The sequence below is a fragment of the Cinclus cinclus genome, chromosome 1, assembly GCF_963662255.1.
Source record: "Cinclus cinclus chromosome 1, bCinCin1.1, whole genome shotgun sequence".
NCBI lineage: Eukaryota > Metazoa > Chordata > Aves > Passeriformes > Cinclidae > Cinclus > Cinclus cinclus.
The window spans coordinates 4,092,462-4,112,972 of record NC_085046.1 but is presented as its reverse complement, the minus strand read 5'-3'; the positions used below and the strand labels follow the sequence as shown (position 1 = coordinate 4,112,972).

Genomic DNA, 20,511 nt, shown 5'->3' with positions numbered 1-20,511 from the left:
TAAGGTGATGGGTATTGCGGTGCTGTGTGTGCTCAAGGTGCTCCTACATTGGCCAAACATGATTTTCACTCTGAACATCACTGCGTGCTGAATATATTCTGTTCAGAAGGTGTGTGATTGATGTTTTGCAAGTAGGAGGGTCCTGACCCCTGAAAGGCACTCTGGAGTTTTGCATGCTAAGTGTGTATTTGGTATTTTACAGAGGATGCTAAGCAAGTCACAGTCTTGACACATGCTTCAGACAGGACTTGCACATCTATTTCAGTGCAGTATCTTCTCATGCTAAATGTTATTATATAGTTGGGAGTCAATATCCTTGTCCTGCTGCACAGTGTTTTTTAACTTTTAAATTATGTATGTGTACAATGACTTCTTAGATATGAGTTTTCATTACTGCTAGATGGAGCTCTGGACAATAACCTTTCTCAGCTTCAGGCTTTGAGCAATCTGGGCTAGTGGAAGGTGTCCCTGCCCATGGCAGGGGGGTGGAATGGGATGACCTGTACGGTTCCTTCCCACCCAAACCATTCCATGATTCTCCATGGGGCTGTTAGGAAGAAATCTTCAGGTTTCTGCTGGGGAAAGGTGTTGTTTTTATTTTTCTTTTTCTGGAAAGCAGTTCAAATAACCAGCTGAGAGTGATGTCCCACTGACACATCAGGGTGTGTTTGTGGTTCCTGTATCAGCAGATCAGAGTGTCTTATGCTGCATCTCTGCCTAGCAAACTGCAGGTAGGAATACAGAAGTGAGTCACCCAAAAAAAGAGTCTGTGCCAGTGCTTGGTTGAGCATGGCAGAGTCTGAAGCACTGGGGAAGAAGAAGGGAAGTTTTGACCACGCTATTACACTGACAGGGCTGTGCTGGTGAACAGGATGAAGGGCTCTGTGCTCCAGGTGTGTCAGAAATGTGTGGTTCAAGCCTAGAGGAGGGCAATCTGCCCTTGACCACCACCTGTGCCCATCCAGATTTTTTCTATTTCATTGGTGCCGCTTTTTGGGATGTCCTGGTAGCAGGACATGTTACAGATGCTGCACGCAGGGTCTGTGGAACAAAACATGCCCTGGTTAAATTGTTTTCTCATTCCACACTGGCAGACATGGGCATCCAAAAGATTTGATGGGTTTCCTGCTTTCCTCATCATGTCACCCTAGGATGACACGTCCTCCTCCTAGTCCTGCAATGATTCCTTGAGTGGATAGGATCTGAAGAAAAAGAAGGAATCGAGCTGGGAGCCAGAATAGAAATGTGGGTGAATAGGGAGAAGGGAGAAGTTGGTTTCCTCTCCAGTAGCCTTGAGGGGAGCCCCAGGGATGTTACTGAGGCTGCAGTCTGGGCACTTGGAGGACTTTTGCCTAGAGCAGAAGCCAGCTCAGGAGACCAAGAACCTGTGAAGCTGTTGTGGTGTGTGTCCTTCCTCCAGATGATCTGGCCTCTTGTCAGCCCCTGGGAATGCTGTCCCAGGTCCCATAGCTAGACTCAACTTGTCACCCTTCTGTTCTTTTCAGGAGACAGTTTTTTTTTTTCTTTTCTCTATGATTTTTTTTTCTGAGGTTTTCTGTGGGGGAAACATTCAAATTTGCCTCTTAGGAATCTCCAGACCCCTCATGAGCTGGGAAACCAAGCAGTGCTGTAGTGAGGAAGACAATTAATGAGATATCTAATTTAACTTTGACAAAGAGAGAAGCCAAAAGCTACGTTTGCAGGATCTCCAGCTTCTACTCTGATGCTTTCAGCTCTGGATGTTTCAGCCTGCTCAGCTCTGGGCATGCTCCTTGAGCTCTGCAAAACCAATAAATGGTGTGAGCAGCTCACAAAGTGCACACTGGACGCCCCTAGTATTTCTCTCTGATGTAAATCTCAGGCTTTGGCAGCCTAAAATGCTCTCTTTAGGCCAGTGTGTCCCAGTTACAAAGTCACAGTACTGGTTTTTGCTGTTGCCACCATGACCCACATTTGCAACACCTGGCACTTCAGTTTCCTGTATGGAATGTCAGGAGACTTGGAATTTGGACACTTGGATCTCACTGTTTTGTTTTTCAAGAAGGCCTGAAGTGATGCCTGGTAGTTTATTGTCTTGCCTTGTTTAAAAGCCAATGATTCCGAGCAGCCGTGTCTCCCAGAGAAGAACCAACCCAATTACAGGGGACACTGCAGTGAAAAAATGTTATTTGTGAGACTCCATGCTATGTTTGTGTAGTACTGAGCAACTTCCCTGGAGGTGAGTGTCAGGTGGCTGCAGGTGGCCAAGTGGCTAGCTGCACTGTCAAGGTAAGGTCAGAAAAGTTTCCTCTGAGTTGGGATGTGCATGGTCAGCACTGCAGGGTTAAGTACTGCTTCCCCAGCTCTGAAACAGCCTTTCATGCAGTGTCCTAGAGCTGCAAGGTGCCTATTACAGAAAGCCAAGGCTGTGTTTCTTGTGTTTTGTGCTCTCACCCTCCTCAGTCTGCATGTTTCAGATCTGTAATTAATGGTTGGTTTGAGGGACAGATTCTCCAAGGTACTTAGGTATGTGGAAGTCATGCATTGCTGAGACACTCAAAACCATGTAGAATGCCTAATCTGTGTTTCCAGAGTCTCAGTAGGTGCATTTTTCCTCTCTAGATGTCTTAAGTGCCTTCCTGAGCCTAGGCTAAATTGTGAAATCTGAAGTTCCCAGAAGCAGAAGGTTGGGTTGTTATTACTTGACATTGCATTGGCCTCGTGGTTGGTGTAAGAAAGACAAAGACCCTTTGGATGGCTGAGCAATGAGGGGCTCCTGGCTGCCCCTTACTGGTGCCTTAGTGATCTCTTGCTGCCTGTCACCAAACTTCTGTCTCCTAAGCTTCATCTGGTCTGCCAGATTCCCACGTGGGTAGGAAGGCACTGCTTGCCAGAGGAGGATGAGAGATATCTTTGTGTATTCCTGTTTCCGCAAAGGAAATTTTGTTGCAGAATAGAAATTGAAATCACTTGAAAGTTCCTGACAGCATTCCAGTTACAAGTTATGAAGTTTTCCTTTCTCTGCTTTTACTGTTCTGTTGTTGGTTTTGTTGTAGTTTTTGCATCCTAGCAGTATTTTCTGAAAAGGAGATATTTTATCTTTGTAAAACACCTGAGAATTATAACACAAAGTCTTCAGACTCAATCTGAGAAGCATACAAGGCTTCAGCCTCTTCTGTGATCATGAAGTGGAGTGGAGAATTTCTGGGTGTCTCTGCTCTGCTTTCCTCCCCACACCTGGTTGTCCCTGTGGAAGGGAAAACTCTTTGATCATAATTTCCTGAGCTATCTCTTAAAACATTGCCACTTCTCTTTCTCCACAGGCCTCAAAGATGACAAGGACCTGAAGTTCCTCCTGAAAGGCAGCCAGCTGCTGAAAGTGAAGTCAAGCTCCTGGAGAAAGGAGAGGTTCTATAAGCTCCAGGAGGACTGCAAAACCATATGGCAGGAGTCAAAGAAGGTGCTGAGATCCCCAGAGTCACAGATCTGTGAGTAAACTTTGCTTTGTCAGAGGTGCCTGGGGTGAACCAAGGCCACTATGTGGTGTGAAGGAAGGGTTTGGAGCAATGAGAGCAGGTCCTTCGTTCCTCCTGTGACACACAAACTGAGTGATGCTCTCAGCTCTGGGACAGCCACAAGGAATCTGCCGTGTCAGGAATGGTCACATTGCCCAAGCTCATGAGCTGCTGCCTCAGATGTTGTGGGGTGGGCTGAGCTGGTCTCAGCAGCCCTTCCTGACTCGTTTCCTCCCCAAATTGGTCAGGTCACTCAGGTGCCTGAGCCCTAATGCTCGGTGTGAGACGTGGTATGAGCATTTGTGGTGTGGTGTGTGGCTGTTGCTCCTTTCCTGCCTGCAGCCTCAGGGAAAGCTGGCATTTAAGCCTCACAAGGGAACTGCAGAGATGTGGAAATCCAAGGGCTGACAGGGATGTCTCTGGGAAAGAAAACCTGTTCTCATCCTTATCTTGGAAACCCAGAGTCTGCCCTGTTGTAAAAAGTTCAGATACTACAATCACCATTATATGGCACAGGAACAATCATTCTGTTCCAGCAGCACCCAGCTTGGCACCATACTTGGAACCACATTTGAATCCGTTTGTGCAGTCAAAATGGAATCAGGCAGGGTGTGTGTCTGTTTATATATTTTTTTTTCTTCTCATTCCATATTTTTCTGACACATTTCTCTATATTTTCTGACATTTTTTCTCTCTTATTTCACTAATCATTGTGGTCTTGTAAATCCAGGAGATAAATTAGTAACATGGAATATGTTTTCTGGCATGTTGAAATGTGTTAATGACACAATTTTTTTTTTTTAATGATCACAATTAGCTAAATGAAGGGTGGGTCTTTCAAATTACCTCCCTTCCTCCCACAAACAGTGATAAGAATTCCAGTAGGAGGAGTAAAGTAGCAAGTTAAAATATGTTTGGTTTGTAACCCTGGCTGCAGAGTGTTTTCTTGGGCACTTGATTTGATCTCTTTGTGCATCCTTCTCCACACACTTTCTTTCTCTTCCCTCTAACTAACTGTAAAAGGCTTTGAATCATAGAATCACAAAGGTTTGGGCTGAAAGGGACGTTAAAAATCATACAGTTCCAACTCCTTGCCATGGACAAGGACACCTGGACCAGGTTGCTCCAAGCCCCATCCAGCCTGGCCTTGGACACTTCCAGGAATGGGTCATCTACAGCTTCCTTGAGCAGCCTTTGCCAGTGTCTTGTCACACCGAGTAAAGAATTTCATTCTAACACTTTATCTAAATCTCTCCTTTCGTAGTTTAAAAATGTCCCCCCTTGTCCATCACTGTCTGCCCTTATACAAAGTCCCTCTCCCTCCTTTTTCATAAAAGGGGAAGGCTGCAGACCTCCCCCGAGGCTTTGGGTTGGAGGCTGTCCCCTCCTGGGTGTTTGGATGCCCAGCCTGGCAGGGTCCTGAGCTCTTCAGGTCTCCCAGTGCAATAACCCAACAGAACAACAACAAACAGAAAGTCCTTGGTGAATGTTTGCTCCCTGGGAATGCCTGCTCTGCTGAGCTCTGTCCCATATAAAACCAAAGTCCTTTCCCAGATAAATATCTATCTTTCTCCAAATAATATATCTTGCTAATATAACTTGCTCTAAATCAAATAAGGGTGTGAGTTGAGAAGAAAGACTTTCAGAGCTCCCTTTCCTGTGCTCTGAGCCAGCAGTTTCCAAATTATGGGGTCTGAGAGCACCTACAGCAACAGTTCTGACCCCACCTAGTCCTTGGAAGTAAATGGGAAGGATCCTTGTGCTGTGGCTCCAGGTACCCTGGTGTTTGCCTGGAGAAGCCCTGGTGGATCCGTGGCTGTGGCAGTGGCACGGAGAAGGGGTGCCACTGTGACTGTTTTATAAAGAAGAGATCAAATCCTTTGAGCTGGGCTCTGAGCACAGGCCGGGGGTGTGTCTGCGTGGGTGTGGATTTACAGCAGCCCAGATACACTTTGGTAACTGGGCACAGCCAGCATTGCCACACTGCTGGGGACAGGCAGTGCCACTGTGGGCAGGAGAACCTGCTGTGCCCTGGGAGTGTCCTCAGTGGCACGTGGAGATGGAGCAATGGTACCTGATGGCTCACAGCATGCGCCTGCTCCTTGACACTCCGTGCAGGCACACCTTTCCCAGGGAAAGGATTTTGTTGGTTTTTTTTTTGTCATCAAGATAACAGCAATGGAGACAAGTCAGTAGAGGCAGAGCTTGTCCTTTCAGCTCTGTGAAGGCAAGCTCTGGCCAGGCTCTGGGACCTGGGAACAGCTCTGTGGGAGCTGGACAGGCTGTGTCCCACATGCTCCTGGGAGGATGTGAGCCTGTGCCTGCATCCTGGTGCCAAGCTCTTGGGAGGGTTGGAGGGACACCTTGGGGCTGTTTCCAGCCGGTGCTCCAGACACACCTGAGCCTGGAAATCAACAAGAGAAATGAGTACTCACCCCTACCAAGTCCTAAGCAGAACATCAAAGAGGTCCATTTTCTTAAAATTATAGAATGGTTTGGGTTGGAAGGGACTTGAACATTTCCAGGGATGGGGCAGCCACAGCTTCTGTGGGCAGGCTGTGCCAGGGCCTCACTGTAAAGAATCACAGCCTTACATCTAATCTAAACCTCCCTGCTGGCAGCGTGAAGCCATTGCCCTGTATCCCATCACTCCAGGCCCTTGTCAAAAGTCCCTCCCCTGATCTCTGGGAGCCCCTTTAGATACTGGGAGGGCTCTGATTTCTCCCTGGACCTTCTCTTCAGGTTGAACACCCCCAGCTCTCCCAGAGCAGAGGGCTCCAGCCCTTGGAGCATCTTTGTGGCTTCCCTGGGCCTTGCTCCAACAGATTGACATCCTTGGAGATCCCAGAGCTGCAATACTGGAGGTGTTGTGTCATGAGAGCAGAGAAGAGGGACAAAATCACTTCCCTCAACCTTCTGGTCATGTTTCTCCTTGCCTTTCTCTTTTATTGATCCTCTGAGACCTTCCACTCATGAGTTCTCAGAGTGTTCTCTGTGTTTGAGTTTCATTCTGGAGTTTTTAACTTCACCAGGCTGCTTTGGGTCCGGGTACAAAGTGGATTACCCCTGGCTCATGTTGTGGCCTCTGGCAGGCTCTGTCACCACATCTGCTTTCTCATTTGGTCCAGTGGGAAGGCTCTTACATCAGATGAAGAATTCAGGGTTGTGACTTGAGACTCAAAATCAGGGACCAGGGAGAATCTCTGCAGAGGGTCTCCCTTCCTTGTTAACAGATACTGACTTTGCTCTGCAGGACAAAGCCTTTCTAAAGCTGTAGATAAGCTCCCTTTTAAGGATGGAAAAAAGGATGAGCAGAATGGAAATTGGGAGGTTTAGCAGCAGGTCTAATCTTATCTGCAGTATTGCTGACAGTGATGAATGCACCTCAGAGGAGGGAAGTCTGGGTAGACTAAAGGTTATGTTTTTGTTTGGATAGTTTCTTGTTATTCCTGTTGGTATTCTTATGACCATATGGAAAAGCTATTTGTAAACCATTGTGATGGAGTCCAGTAGATAAAACTGAGGACTGCCAAGGTTAGGCAGGAGAATCTCAGATGTTTGAAGTTTAAAAACCCCACTTATCAGGGTTGTGACAGGAGCAGATATTGCCTGGATCAGATACATGGGATATAAGCAGTACCTTCCTCTGTTGTCTTTATTTTAAACAACTGGGAATTTAAATTAGATGTTGTCTTCATAGTTACATTATCCAAACAAAGCTTTGGGGATAAGCTGTTCTTCTAAAATGGTTTCTGATCTCATAGAATAATCAATTTTTTCTGTATTGTCAATAATTCCTTATTTTTCAGTATGTTCCATTTAGGCCCCAGGCCACCATTTTTTTTTTCCCCTCCAAAAGCCCTTGAAGCATCTTAAGTCAGTTTTCAGCAAGCATGTTCTGCCCTGTATGTAGTCCCTGGTTGCCTCCAGCAGAAACACAGCAGTGCTGGGCACCAAGGGCTGCTCAGAAGCATCTTTAAAAATCCATTTTTCACCACAGGTTACTCCTTCCTGTGGCTGAGCTACAAGCAGATCCACAAACACACTGCTGCTCTCATTATCCTAAGTGGATGCTTCTTTGGCCCATGAGGCTTTAGCAGTGCTTTCTCCCTGGCCTCCAGAAACAGAGTTAAAGTGGCCAGATTAACAGTTTTGGGTCAAAGAAAAGATTTGTGCCAGGGAGCTGGAAAAAAGTTCATTCTGAGGCAGTTCAGTGCTGAGCATCACTGTGGTGTGAGGGAGGAGAGTCAGAGGGGCAGAGCAGCAGCCCCTCAGTAGCACTGTCTCATTTAGCTGGTCAAATATCAGATCTCATGTAAGTGAAGAAAAAAAAAAAACAGCCAAAAGGCATTTGCTGCTTTCAGTGAAATTGATTTTTGAAAGTATTTTCTTAAACCAGCTGTAATCCCTAGTGTGAGCTCACTTAAGCCAGACTGAATCCCTTTAAAAACTCTCTCAACTTGGGGATTTGTGGGAATGGTTGCAGACTTTCCAGTGAATCATCCTTTGGTGGAGAAACAGAGAATTCAAAGGCAGAAGGGAAAGGCTGAACGAGTCAATTAAATTTAGGGCTGCTACAGTGGGGTCCCAGAGATGGTGCTTTGGTACCTCCTGTGCTGTGTCTCTCCTGGAGGCTCAGGGAGGTGACATTTTCCATGACAGCCTGCAAAGCTTCACACACTGCACCAGGGATGACTCACTGGGGCTGCATCCTTGAGTCACGAGCAGTGAAGTCAAGAGAGAACGTCAGGAGTAGCTGAAATATTTCTGGCCAAAAGGTTTACGTAAAAACTACTATTGTTGGGTTTTGCTTTTTCTGTTTGTTTTTTTTTTTTTAAATTAAAATAATCAGTTTTGAGAGGTGAGCTAAACTCAGTTGCGCTACTGAGTGTTGCTAGTGATTACTGTATTTTTACTTAAAGTCAGGAAATTGATCTTTTGATCTGATGATTAGTTATTCTCACTATTAAAAATGCACAGAATTTGTTTCTGTTCCTCTGGTTTCAGGCACAGTTATAGGATATATTTTTGCTTGGTTTAAACATAGTACAAAAGGTTTATGTTTATAGCCTAGTACCAGTATTCAGCAGAAAACCTTTTCCTTTGCTTTTGGCTTGCTGTGAAATTTATGAATATCTTTGAAATACCATGCAGTGAACATACCACACCACTTCTGTGGACGAATCAATTTTTGTCTCCACTGAATTAATGTCCTGAACTTGCTTGCAGAAGAGCAGGAAGGATGTAATATTGCTTTGTGTTTGCTTGAGTCACGAAGCAAAAGCTTGAAATTGTTCCTGGTAAGTGTCTAAAGTCAACAGAAACTCTCAGCAACCTGTGTGCGCACAGCAGGTAGCTGGCTGCACCAACAGCTTCCTTCTACAGTTTCTTGAGGAATCATTGCTTTTGTGGTCAGACATGTATTTCTCTCTGGAAAAATATTTGCTGATGCTGATGCGAATGCGTTATGCAAGGCGGCCGTCAGCTGTGAAAACAAAACCATCTGTCTGTGGGTCTCATTAGTTTTTATCAAAATCACTCAAGCCATCAAACATGTCATTTCAGATGCAGAGCTGCCTGTTTCTTCGATTGAGTTTTGAACCAGGCCACCGCGGGCGGCGCTGGGACAGTTTTCATCACAGGCAGTGCGCTGACAAATATTGACCTTATTCTTTGTAGCATATGTTAAATGCAAAGGCAGAAGTGTTGAGAGCCTCACATCCAAATTTAGCGGTGCTGTGATGCCAGGGGAAGTAGGAGCTGGTCACCAAAATAGTTTGCAAGGCCCTGGTTGTGTGGAAGGAATGCAAATAGAGATCGCTCTCTTTGCTTCAATGCCCCAAGCCTTGATAGGTAGACTGAAAGACTTTATACCCATGTAAAGACCTTTCATATAAGGTAAAGACCTTATATGAAAGGGTATTTCCAAACAACCTGTAAAATTGCATTGTATCACTGTTTGCCAGCTGGTAAACACACACCAGCAATGAGGGCAGACTGCTGTGCAACAGATCTCCAATCAGAACAACCTGCTGAGCATGTCGGTGGAGGGGGTTGGAGAAGAGACTGGATGAGGAATCAGCAGCTGGGACCTGCTGTAATTCACACACAGGGAGGTGAAAGAGCAGTGCCGGCAGGGCTGGGAAGGCAGGGCACAGCGGGGCTCATGCTGAGCCCACCCGTGAGTCATTATGTTCAAGTATCCCTCAGGGATGAGGGTGATGGATTGCCTTTGGTGTTCCCAGCCCAAAGAGCTGACAGTGCTCCAGCTCCCGCTGATTACGAAGGTCCTGATCCCAACTGTGTTTGGCCATTAGCATCAGCCACCCCTGGTGAAACCCAAATCAGCTGAATGGCTCTTCCTGGGGCGAAACCAAAGTGAGAAGCAGCACACGGGGCACACTGAGAGTGTTGTGACACCCATGGGGTGTCTCTGCAGGATGGTCCTGGGGTCAGGTAGCAGCTTTCATCTGTTCCTGACAAGCTGCTGAGCCGAGGTGCAGCTGGTGAGGGTCTGGCCTCTCTGCAGACATGCAGGATGGTGTGCAGGCTCTGTATGGCTGGGGACGTTTCTCATCTGCATTTTTTGACAGTAAACAGAAGTGACTTACTGAGCCAATTAGAGTGGGATGGAGTAATTCAGCTTGACTGAATGCCACACTGCACAGATCGCCTGTTACTGACAGGGGGTTGGATAAGGAAAGGATCTGAGGAGTTCTTCCCCCAGAGTGAAAAGCTGCCCCCTCCCTAAGGAGTAACTCAAGGAAGGCTGTTTTGGCAGTGCCCATACAGTGACCCTCCTCTCCCCCTTCACCAGCAAAGGCACAGGAGAGGAAAAACACCTGCCAGTCTTTGTCCTTCACATGCTCAGTAGTTTGCAGGAGGTGCAGGTTCAGTTTCTTACTTTCTCTCTTGACAAATACTCTTGACAAAATGTCTTATCTCAAAGGGCTGCCTATCAAACGGGAGGAAACCAAAGGCATTGTTCTCTGCCTTTGTTCATCCTTTCTCTCTATTCCTTAGGATTAGACAAGAGTTTACTGCTCATCCAAGGTCTGGACATTTCAATTGTGGAGCAGCAGTAAGAGATGGAGAGACCAGGGCTCCTCTCTCAGACAAGTGCTTTCATCATTAGGAGCATTGTCAGGCTCATCCTTGTGGCTCTTCTACACCAGAATCATAGAATGGCTTGGATTGGAAGGGACCTTAAAGATCATCCAGCTGATTTCCTTTAAGAGGTGTCCTTCTTCATGAGGAGATGATTGGGCAAGTGTAACACCAAGCTCCTTGAAAGCCATGAAGAGAGAAATCCAAATCAAGAGAGATACCCAAAAGATGCACGTTTGGTTTCTTCAGAATACTCTGGGCTGTCAAAAGAATCCTGAGTGCCTGAGTTGTCCCTGCCTGCTGATACCAGGGGTGAAAGAGGAGAAGGGCACTGGGCTGCAAATCAGCAAGGGGGAAGCACAAGAGCAGGAGCCAGTGATGAAAAATGAAAGGAGTGCTAGAAAGTTCTCAATATCTCCCTGAGAGTAGTTCAGACAGGAGGAATTTCACTGGCTCCAGGGAAGGCTGCTGTACGTCTGTGTCAGTGGGGAGCCTTTGGCTGTCCCAGCAGCATCCTCAGCAGCCAGGAGGGCTGACCAGGACATAACCTGTGTGAGTCGGTGTCTGGTGGCCAGGAAGAACACAGGCTGCCTTGTGCTGTGTGTCATGTTCTGGGCTCTCTACAAACCACCTCTTCAGGGGATGCAAACACTCAGGAGTGGATGCAAACTTTCCAGATTCTCTTCTGCTTGTGGTTATCTCCCCGCTACGGCGTGATGGGGAAGGAGCAGGGAGGCTGCAGGGAGTTGTGATTGATGGCTGTTCGCTGCAAGTGTTCCTCTGCTGTGAAACATCTCTGTCCCCCAGTTATTTTTGATTTCTCCTTACAGATAGCTCAGCTGAACACACACTCCTGCCTGGGAGCAGCTGATAAAGTACTCATGCTGGGTTAAGATTTTCCAGAAAAGAGATAACTTTAGCAGATGGCTTGGGCTGAGTCCTTTGGCTTCAGCTTTTTTATTGATAGATGAAAACAGTACACACAACCAAGCTAGGGAACGCTATAAAAAGTGTCCTTCCTTACCCTGCATTTTAATAGTTCCTGTGGTGAGAGTTTCTCTCCTTCTCTCTTGTGTGACTGCAATAGGCACCAGTCCTGCTCTTCAGTTTTCCTTGTACCCTTTCTCTATTGAGGAGCTCTTTTATCAAAATCATCCTCTTCTCAGCACATCCTAAAAGATCAAGGCATCCCTTCCAGACACAGGTTTTCAATCTTTTTTTCCTCCCACACAGCTCTCTTTTCCAGTGGATTTGTGCAGCCACGTAATGGTTTCCAAAGAATCCATTCTAAATTTCCAATATTTAACATCACATTTTCTGGTCTTGGAAACACAAGGCCATCGCCAACCCGAAGTTTAGGGACTGATTGCACAAGCAGACTAAGGAGCCATTCTACAGGACAATAACTCTTGTAAGCCAAGCAGTGGTGAGCAGCTGGCACGTAAGAAGAATAACAGGATGATCCTTCCACTTCACTGCCATCAGCAGAAGAGATCTGGAGAGGAGGAGAATCCCATACCTATGGACAGCCTGCATATGAGATGCCTAGCCTGCACTTCCTTTCTGGTCAAGGGTCCACTGTAGCCATGGATTCAGGGTGTAACTTACCTTACCCTGAAGTTTTTGTTTGAATAGGACAGAACGGCTGTGTTCCAAAAGATTCTTTATTTCCCAGTGGCTATAAAAGAAGCCTAAATAAGCTTTAGACTTTTTGATTGAAGTAAATCTGGCAAACACAATAAGATGCTTTACATTAAAGGCGAAGTTCCATCGTAGGTACAACCACTATAATTTGATTAATTTGTCCTGGTTAAAGGGCAAGATCACCAGGAAGGCCCAGCTGTGGGGGAATTGCAGCCTTAGTTCTTTCTGAACTGGTTTTAGCACTCAAACCCATAAACTTACTCGAAGGTAAATTGGCCAGATAACACAATTCCACAGCAGCCCATCCCAACCCAACCTAACCTTTTCCTCCCTTCCCCTCAGTTGTCCTTTATGAAGTGATAATCAAAGACCACACAGAGATAACAGCTCATAATTGTCAGAGCTTTGCCAGCTCCAGGGAGCTCCTCATGGTGTGTTGTTGTTTAGGAACCAAACCAACAAAGGGCTGTGGAAAGTGTTTGACCACCCCAGCATCTGGTGAGAACTTGAAGCAAATGTTAAGTGTTACTTTTGGAAAGTTACTGATTTTTGAAGGCTGAAATTTTCAATGGTTTTTTGCAGGTTTGTTTTTTTGTTTCCCCCCCAGCAGCTGAGTATTATCATGACTGCTCTGGGGGAAAAAAAAAATGAAAGTTTTCAAACCTCTAATGAGTATCTGATGAATTTTGGATAATCCTAAGGCAGCCATGCCAAAAATGTGCAGGTGGATGCTGAGTTGGGTTTTTCTATAGTGTTGACTTTGAATGAACTGGGCACTTAAATGGTGAAATGGATCTTTAAATGCAAGTTTCTCCTATTCAGCTAAACCTTGGGGATATTTTATACTCATGCACTGCTTTTTAACAAAGCTCCTGACCAGGTTGCTCCGAGCCCTGTCCAACATGGCCTTGAGCACTTCCTGGGATGGGGCATCAACAGCTGCTCAGGGCAACCCCAGCCAGTGTTTTATAGATGAATGAAGTGACCCATGAAGGACAAAAAGAGGTTGTGGGTGCTGCTGGGTCTGATTTCAGCCCACCGATTTTTGAGGGCATCAATTGCTCTCAAGGGCATTTTAGGGTTGTCTCTGTTACTCATATTTGTTTAATAAAAGTCTCTTCATACACTGCTTCTTCTGGATTGCCTTGTGTGTGCATTTTGCAAACTTGGAGCAACTTTAGTGTTCGTTTCCACCAGCTGAAGAGCAGAAATGGAAGCGGGGAAGGATGATCTTGAAAACAGTGTTTTGATTTCTTACAACAAGGAGGATAAAACCCCTTGACAGGGGCTAGGATGGAGTGTGGGTGACACCAGACTGCTCTGAAGCTTTGGTCTTTGCCTCTTTAATTTGCAGTACCATGACAGAGAGGAACAGATAGGATCTTAAATTTTACCTTCTCACTATTTTTGCAATCTAAAGAAGGACATTTTTGTTCCTTACCCTCCTCTTATTGAAGTCACCTCTTATTTTGCCCAGAGAGACTGTGGACTTCTCATCCCTGGAACTGTTAAAGGCCAGCTGGATGGGGCTTGGAGCAACCTGATCTAGTGGAAGGTGTCCCTGTCCATTTCAGGGGTTTGGAACTGGATAATCTTTAATGTCCCTTCCAACTCAAACTAATCCAATCCAATTAGGATTTTCCTGTGGGGTGATCTTCACAAGGAGACACAGCTCCACTCTCCCCATTCTTAGGGGGAATGAGTTAAGGGATGCTCAAGTCAGGGATGCTCCAAGGACTTGGAACCAAACTCTTGGCCGTGATTTGTGTCTCATGACCAGAACATCACAGTATGGCACCTACAGCATATTCTGCTTCTTTATTAAACAAAGAACATGGAGAAATAGGTTTTCTTTTTAAAGTTTCTTGCTCTTTCTGGTCCTTTTGAGTTGAATTTTCTTTAGTACCAAACCTTGGGGAAGGGGGGATGGGGAAGGGAAACCTCCAGAGGCTTCAGGAAGAGGAGAAAGAGTAATTTTTAAATATTCCCCACCAAGTAGAGATAACACTGACTGAGCCCCTGCTGACAGCAGGCTCTGCTTTCTTTCCACAGTCTCCATTGAAGATATCCGGGATGTGAGGTCAGGCCATAAAACAGAAGGTATGGAAAAATATGCCAAGGATGTCCCTGAGTATCGCTGCTTTTCCATCATCTTCAAAGACCAGCGGAAAAACCTGGACCTCATTGCAAGTTCAGAGGATGTTGCCAACCACTGGATCGCCGGCCTTGGGAAAATCATAGCCCACAGCAACTCCATGAACCAGAAACAGAAACTCCAACAGTATCCTTTGCCTTATAAAGTGATTAATCATGGACAAAGATGCACTTGTCTTTCTGTGTGGGTGGGGATAGTAGACTAACCTCCTTTTTTCCCTATTGGCCCTTGGGCACTGGGTTTTTTCTTGCACTGATTTTGCACCCAGGCAAGCTCCCTGGTTTTCCAGTGCTTTTTCCCCCTCTGTTTTACAGTGATACCGGCAAGAGTGGAGTCAGGCTTAATGTGGCTCCTTAAGCAAAGAATTCCCTCTTTCATGGAGCTCCAGATAAAACAATCGTTATTTTTTTTGTGTTCTTCAGGGGTCTGTTTCACTTGTATTGCAGTAAACTCCAGGACAGGCACTTCTTGGCAAGGCATGAAAAGCCCACGCTGTTTACTGTGTTTCTCAGTAATACAAGGAGAGGGAACTGATTCTCCTCTTCTCTCTGCCAAATTTACTCCAGGGTAGCTCCACTGACTTGAGTGAAATTACTCTTTATTAGCCTCAGCATGGGAGGAATTTTTACCCTGAAAAAATCTGCAGTTGCTCTAGTGACAATGCAGAGATCAGAAAGGAAAAGGCACAGAGCAGGAGAGGAGAGTGAATTGATTATGAAATGGAGAGGGGCTGGTTATTGGGTGAAATCCTGGCTCTGCTGAATTCAAAGAGAATTTTCCCTGGGGCTGCATTTCACTCAATAAGTTGCTTTACAAACAGAGGTCTCATGTATAAAAAGAGAGAATATCTGTGGGTGCAGTTTTGGATGGATTTTCTTCAGTCCCTGTGTGTCTGAGGCTCTGACCTTGACCTCTGAAGGTGTCGGCAGATTTCACCCTGATTTGACAAAACCACAGTAATCATAAAATATTAAGTTCCTTTAAGCTTCCCAGAGGTAGATATTCAGCTATCAGAGAGGAAAACAGATATCACTCTTGGGAAGAGAAGGCTGGGTGGGCTTCATGGCTTGTTTGACAGTGAACATTGAGAGAAGGGGAGATGCAAAATCCTCAGCTGGGAAAAATCACAAAGCTGGAACTGAAGTCTGAGCAGGCACCAGAAAGTCATGCTCTCAGTTAGGTCTTCATTCTGTGTGAGTTCTCTTCTGGGTAATAATGTACTGATGGAGAAGGAGATGGTGCATAAATGCTGAGCTTTCATCAGGCTTTACTCTTCTGTGGATTCTCTAAGATCTGAGAAGCATTTTCACAGCTGCAGTGCTGTTCACTTAAAGGAATCAGAGTCCATTAGTTCTGATGTGCCTGGGATGTCCTGTTTATCTCCTGCACTGTAAGTGTCTTTTTTGGATGGTTTTTCAAGCTCTGGGCTGTAAGGTCACTCCTCAGCCACCCCACAGTGTGTAGAGGAAAATCTGGGCTACAGAAAGTTGTCCCTGGAGCATATCAAGTTAAATATATTACTGAAAAAAACTTGCCCGTAAAAAGAGACAAGATTGTTAAAGGGGGTGGGGGGGGGAATAACAATGACATTTGCAAAGGAAGAAGGCTGTAAATTTCCAGCATGGAAAAGTGCCTTTCTGTCTTTGGAAAGCAGAATTGAAGCTAAATAGGGTGGGTAGGCAAACCATATTTCTGGAAGAGTAATTACTGTGCAGTGCTGGCTTCCAATCTGGGCTTGTCTCAGGCCATTTAACGTAACCTGGAATTACAGAACAGCATGATTTCTCATTTGAAATTTGATGATGTTTAATTAAAGCCTGGGATTTTAAATTTAGTCTGCCTTCACTGGGTTTGCTTGGCAGCGTGGGCTTGCTCAGATCTTCCTTAAACCTCAGGAGTGTTCTCTGCATCTGTGAGCACAGAAGGGGAAGAGTCAGGAGATGAGAAGTGTTGTGTCCCCTGCCTGTCCCCCATGACTGGAGAATTGCCTTGCAGGGTATCTTTTCCAGCCTCCCAAAGCCTTGCAAAAAAAGTAAGGAATGTGCAAGTTTTTGAAAACAAGGACTGAAAGCAAAAACTCTGCTAGTTTCAGATGGGGCTCGTTCAGTTTGGAAATCAGTGGAGTTGCCTATGGTAGAAAGGGACTGGATTCAGTGTCTTATGTATTTTTCCAGTCCTATATTCCCACCCAGATAAAACTCTTACATGTTTGATGAGCATTTCTTATGTTCTTATGGACAGATTTCTGTTTTAATAAGCCTCAGATTCAACCTTGCAGCAATCTGGCATAGGTCATTTAGCAAATATTGCAGGTATGTGTGCAGGGAAGACTTTAGACCAGAAAATACAGAGGACTTTTCATTTGAGCAGGGTGGCACCGTCTGCTTTGGTTGTAGAGTTTATGTGTGAGCTATTCTTCTGGTTTGAAAGCACTTACCAGAAGGTCTGTAGCATTTCTGTTCTGAGCACATTCATGGGATATCTGCCAGTTAGAAACCAAAGAGGGATGACTGAAACTAAGAGAAAACTGGTAGCCCTGGAGCTGGCATATCCTTTAAAAAGGATAGGCAGGCTCTCCCTGGATGTATACAGAAATGGGAGCTGCTTCTTCCTAGTCCACTCTGGCCCACAGAGGGGCAGAAGCTGAAAGGAAGACCCTCATCCAGGACTGAAAAATGGTGTTTGTACCAGATGAGAGCACTTTCAGTTGAAGTGCTTTGTTCATCCAGCTCCTCTAAGCTCACCCAAAGCTGAGGGGATCCAGATGGATGGGGATTTTGGGTATTTTGGGGCCAGAATGCTGCTGTTTACTGAGATCTCAGTTGTCTGTACTCCTTCTCTCTTTGCTGCTTGCCCTTGTAGCAAGAGGACCCACTGTTTGTTCCTGGGCTCTTTCTGAGCTCTGTGATTTCCCTCCTGCATTTCTCAGCTTCCTGGAAAGGGATCTAACTGAAAAGCATCCTCCATTTACAGCTAGGACCTGGGCGTACTCTTTTGCAGATGCATTTACTGCCCACATTTTGCCTTCCAGATGACTTTGGATATGTGCATGACATCTGGGTGCTCATTATCAGAGGAAGTTACGCAGACTCTTAAAAAAATGTGATTTTTCGCAGTGGTTAGCACAAAGCCATTAGTTTCTGTGCACCAAAGAGTAGTTTCTATCCATCCCTACTGCTCACCTCTGGCTGTGGCAGACTGGATTTCCTCTTGGCTCAGCAGAGTTGGGCGTTCCTGCTGCCTGTTGTTTTTAGGGAGGGCTGGGAAGGGGACCCGAGGTGCAGGGTCGGGTGTGAGTGGGTGGCAGCAGGGTGACAGTCTGAGCAGACCCTCTCTGCACAGTGCTGCTGGAGGGGGTGTTCTGCATCCCGGGGTGGGCGTGGTGCAGCATCCTCTGCTCATGGGAGCTTCATGACTCAAACTGGATTTTCTGGAAGAATTAGTCCAAGCCAGACCCTGGTTCAGGGCTCTGGAGCGTCCTTGGGAAATGCAGCCTCTCTTTATTTTGGTTTCCACGTCTAAAGAAGGGGAATATTAATATGACCAGGCTAAGACGGATGTGGGGTGAGGTCATTGCTTAGCACCTGCCAAGATTTTTAAAGTCAGAAAGTTCAACTTTCCATGAGACAAACAATACTCACTAACTCACTAGTATCTCCATCACTAGGAAATACTTCAGTGCAGGGGTAGCTCTGGTAAACAGCATTTCAGGGTTATGTTTACAATCCCTAGGGCTGTTAGTGCCATTTTTGGGGTCATTTTGAAAGGCCCAGTTTAAATGTTACAGCACTATATGCCTTAGCTGGTATTTGCTGATCCTGAGCTTTTCTATGATTAACATTCCGACTGGGAATTTTTTGGGAAGCTTTTCTGGAATGAGTTTGAAGCATTGTTTCCTATGTGAGACATGGAAGGTTATTCTTGGAGATCAAATTCTTACTTTGATCATTTTTTTTCCCAATTGAAAAGCAGATATTTTTCTGGATGACATTTCTTATTTGACACTAAAGCAAACGAGATGGTCAGTTCCATGATGCAAAAAACATGGGGTTTTTTGGTGTTTGAAACTGCAGTGTGTCTCAACTGTGTAACATGATTTTAGAGACTGAAAGGAAATGGGAGACCCAGTTCAAATTGTCTGACATCATCCTCATAGCAGTTACTCCAGATCCATAGATATACTCAAGTGATTAAAACCCAAGCTCTTATGAAATATTATCACATACAGCACAGTGACAGACCCTGTACATTTCATCAAGGGAAGAAGGCAAGACCCACAAAGTTTAGTTTGATTCCACTCACAAAATTTTTAGGAGATACAAGTAAAAATCCCTAAAAATATGCTGATGGTGAGTTCAAAAACTATTATTGATACTTCTTCTGGAGTTCAGTGTTCTCCGTGACACACTAAATATTGAACAAGTCCATGACAATGAGTTTACCAAGCTTCTCTTGGGAGCTCTTGTCATTCTTTCCTTTATCCTTTTTTAACCGTCTGGAGCAGAATGTACTTTCTGTCATAAAAAAGAAATCAAACTGTTTCTGGCTGTGGCCAGAAACTCCTACAGGGTAAAGAGAGCTGATCCAGCCTTGGCCAGATGGTGAAAAGCTTCTCCCGGGTCACGATCAGTTGTATCACAGCACATTTTCCTTCTGCCAAGGCACCACTGTGCTCTGTGGGAGCAGAAGGTGAGGTGGTGTCAGCTGCTCAGGGGGGCCACGCTGATTTACAGCAGCTGGAGAGGTGGCTCAGAGCCTTTAGAAAAGGATTTCCCCCTGCTATGTGCAGCAGAAGGTATTGAGGTGTTCAGGCTGGGCGCTGACCTGGAAAGATTTCCTTACATCCCCCTGCAGCTGGATTCACACCTGCCTGCGGAAAGCTGACAAAAACAAAGACAACAAGATGAGCCTGAAAGAGCTCAAAGACTTCCTGAAAGAAGTGAACATTGAAGTCGATGATTACCATGCCAAGAAGATTTTCCAGGTAATGGGAGCAAGGGTTTGCTGTTGGCTGAGGTCAAGGTGTCCCACAGCTGTCAGCCTGGGCTGGACACCTCACCAAGTGAGCTCCTGGCTTCTTCTCTTGTACCAAGGAAGGGCTCTCAGGTTTTGGTGTTCAGTAATTTATTGCTCAGAATAATTGATTTCCACTAAGTTAGGCCAGCATGATGCTTTTGATGTGGGTGTGTTAAGATCTTTCTTCATAATCGATGCCTTATTTTGCCACAAAGCAGAAAATAAGATGCAAACGTGGATATTGCAAGAAAAAGGGAAACAAAGTTGAAGTCTCAGGGGTTTCAGGATTTTTGTGTGCCACAGCTGCATGTCAATGCCTAAGTCTGGCTGAGTTTTGTTTGGTTACAATTGTGAACCCAGATCCTCACCTTCTCAGAGAAGGAGGGTGCAAAGTGACAGGTATAAACAAAAAAAAAACCCAGAAGTGCAAATTAAGAAAAAAATCTTTCCAGATTCATGGTATATACACAACATTGCACCCAAGCCTGGACTAATCTGATTGTTTTAATATTCCCAAGGCATATTTAATCTGGTCAGGGATGTACACTTCTAAATTCTCAAGATTCAGCTTGCTGGCTGAGCCTATCAAAAGATAAGAAAGGGATGAAAATTTCTCAGTTGTTAAGCTTTTGGTTTTTCTCTAGAGAATCCATCCTGCTGAGGTGAGATAAAACATCTGGATAATCTCCAAACTTCCATCCTGTCTGAAGCAGGATTTGAATTAATGGGTGTGCAGTTTCAGAAATGTTTTTTTCTGATCAGTGATAAACACTGTGGTGGTTTTGGGCATTGGGCACGTTTCCTCCGGCTCCTCCATGTGAGCAGGCAGCCTTCTCCCAAAGGAGGTCCAAGTTTCTTTATCTTTGCTTTATAGACATCTCTGGTAACTCCTCAGGAATTAGAGGGAAGGTCATCAGTAGATCTTAAAGAATTTCAGCTCACAAAATATTCCAGTTGTACTGCCCGTTCTTTATTCCATCCCATCATTTATTCCCTGCCCAGAAAGATCCCAGAAGAGTAGAAATAAGGCTGGGAATCCACTGATGGAGTTGCATGTCTCCACTGGAAGTAGTTGCCAGCACTTCCTTTGCAGTC

The 20,511-nt window shown here is 45.4% G+C and overlaps 1 protein-coding gene across 1 annotated transcript in view; it reads left to right on the top strand.

Annotated features, from left to right (window-relative positions):
* The window catches only part of PLCD1 (phospholipase C delta 1), a 40,994-nt gene that overhangs the window by 938 nt on the left and 19,545 nt on the right, over positions 1 to 20,511 (top strand). Inside the window, exons 2-4 of the mRNA XM_062493516.1 lie at positions 3,303 to 3,467; positions 14,298 to 14,526; positions 19,255 to 19,384. Coding sequence (XP_062349500.1) covers positions 3,303 to 3,467; positions 14,298 to 14,526; positions 19,255 to 19,384 — 524 coding nt within the window. The remainder of the gene's footprint in view (positions 1 to 3,302; positions 3,468 to 14,297; positions 14,527 to 19,254; positions 19,385 to 20,511) is intronic.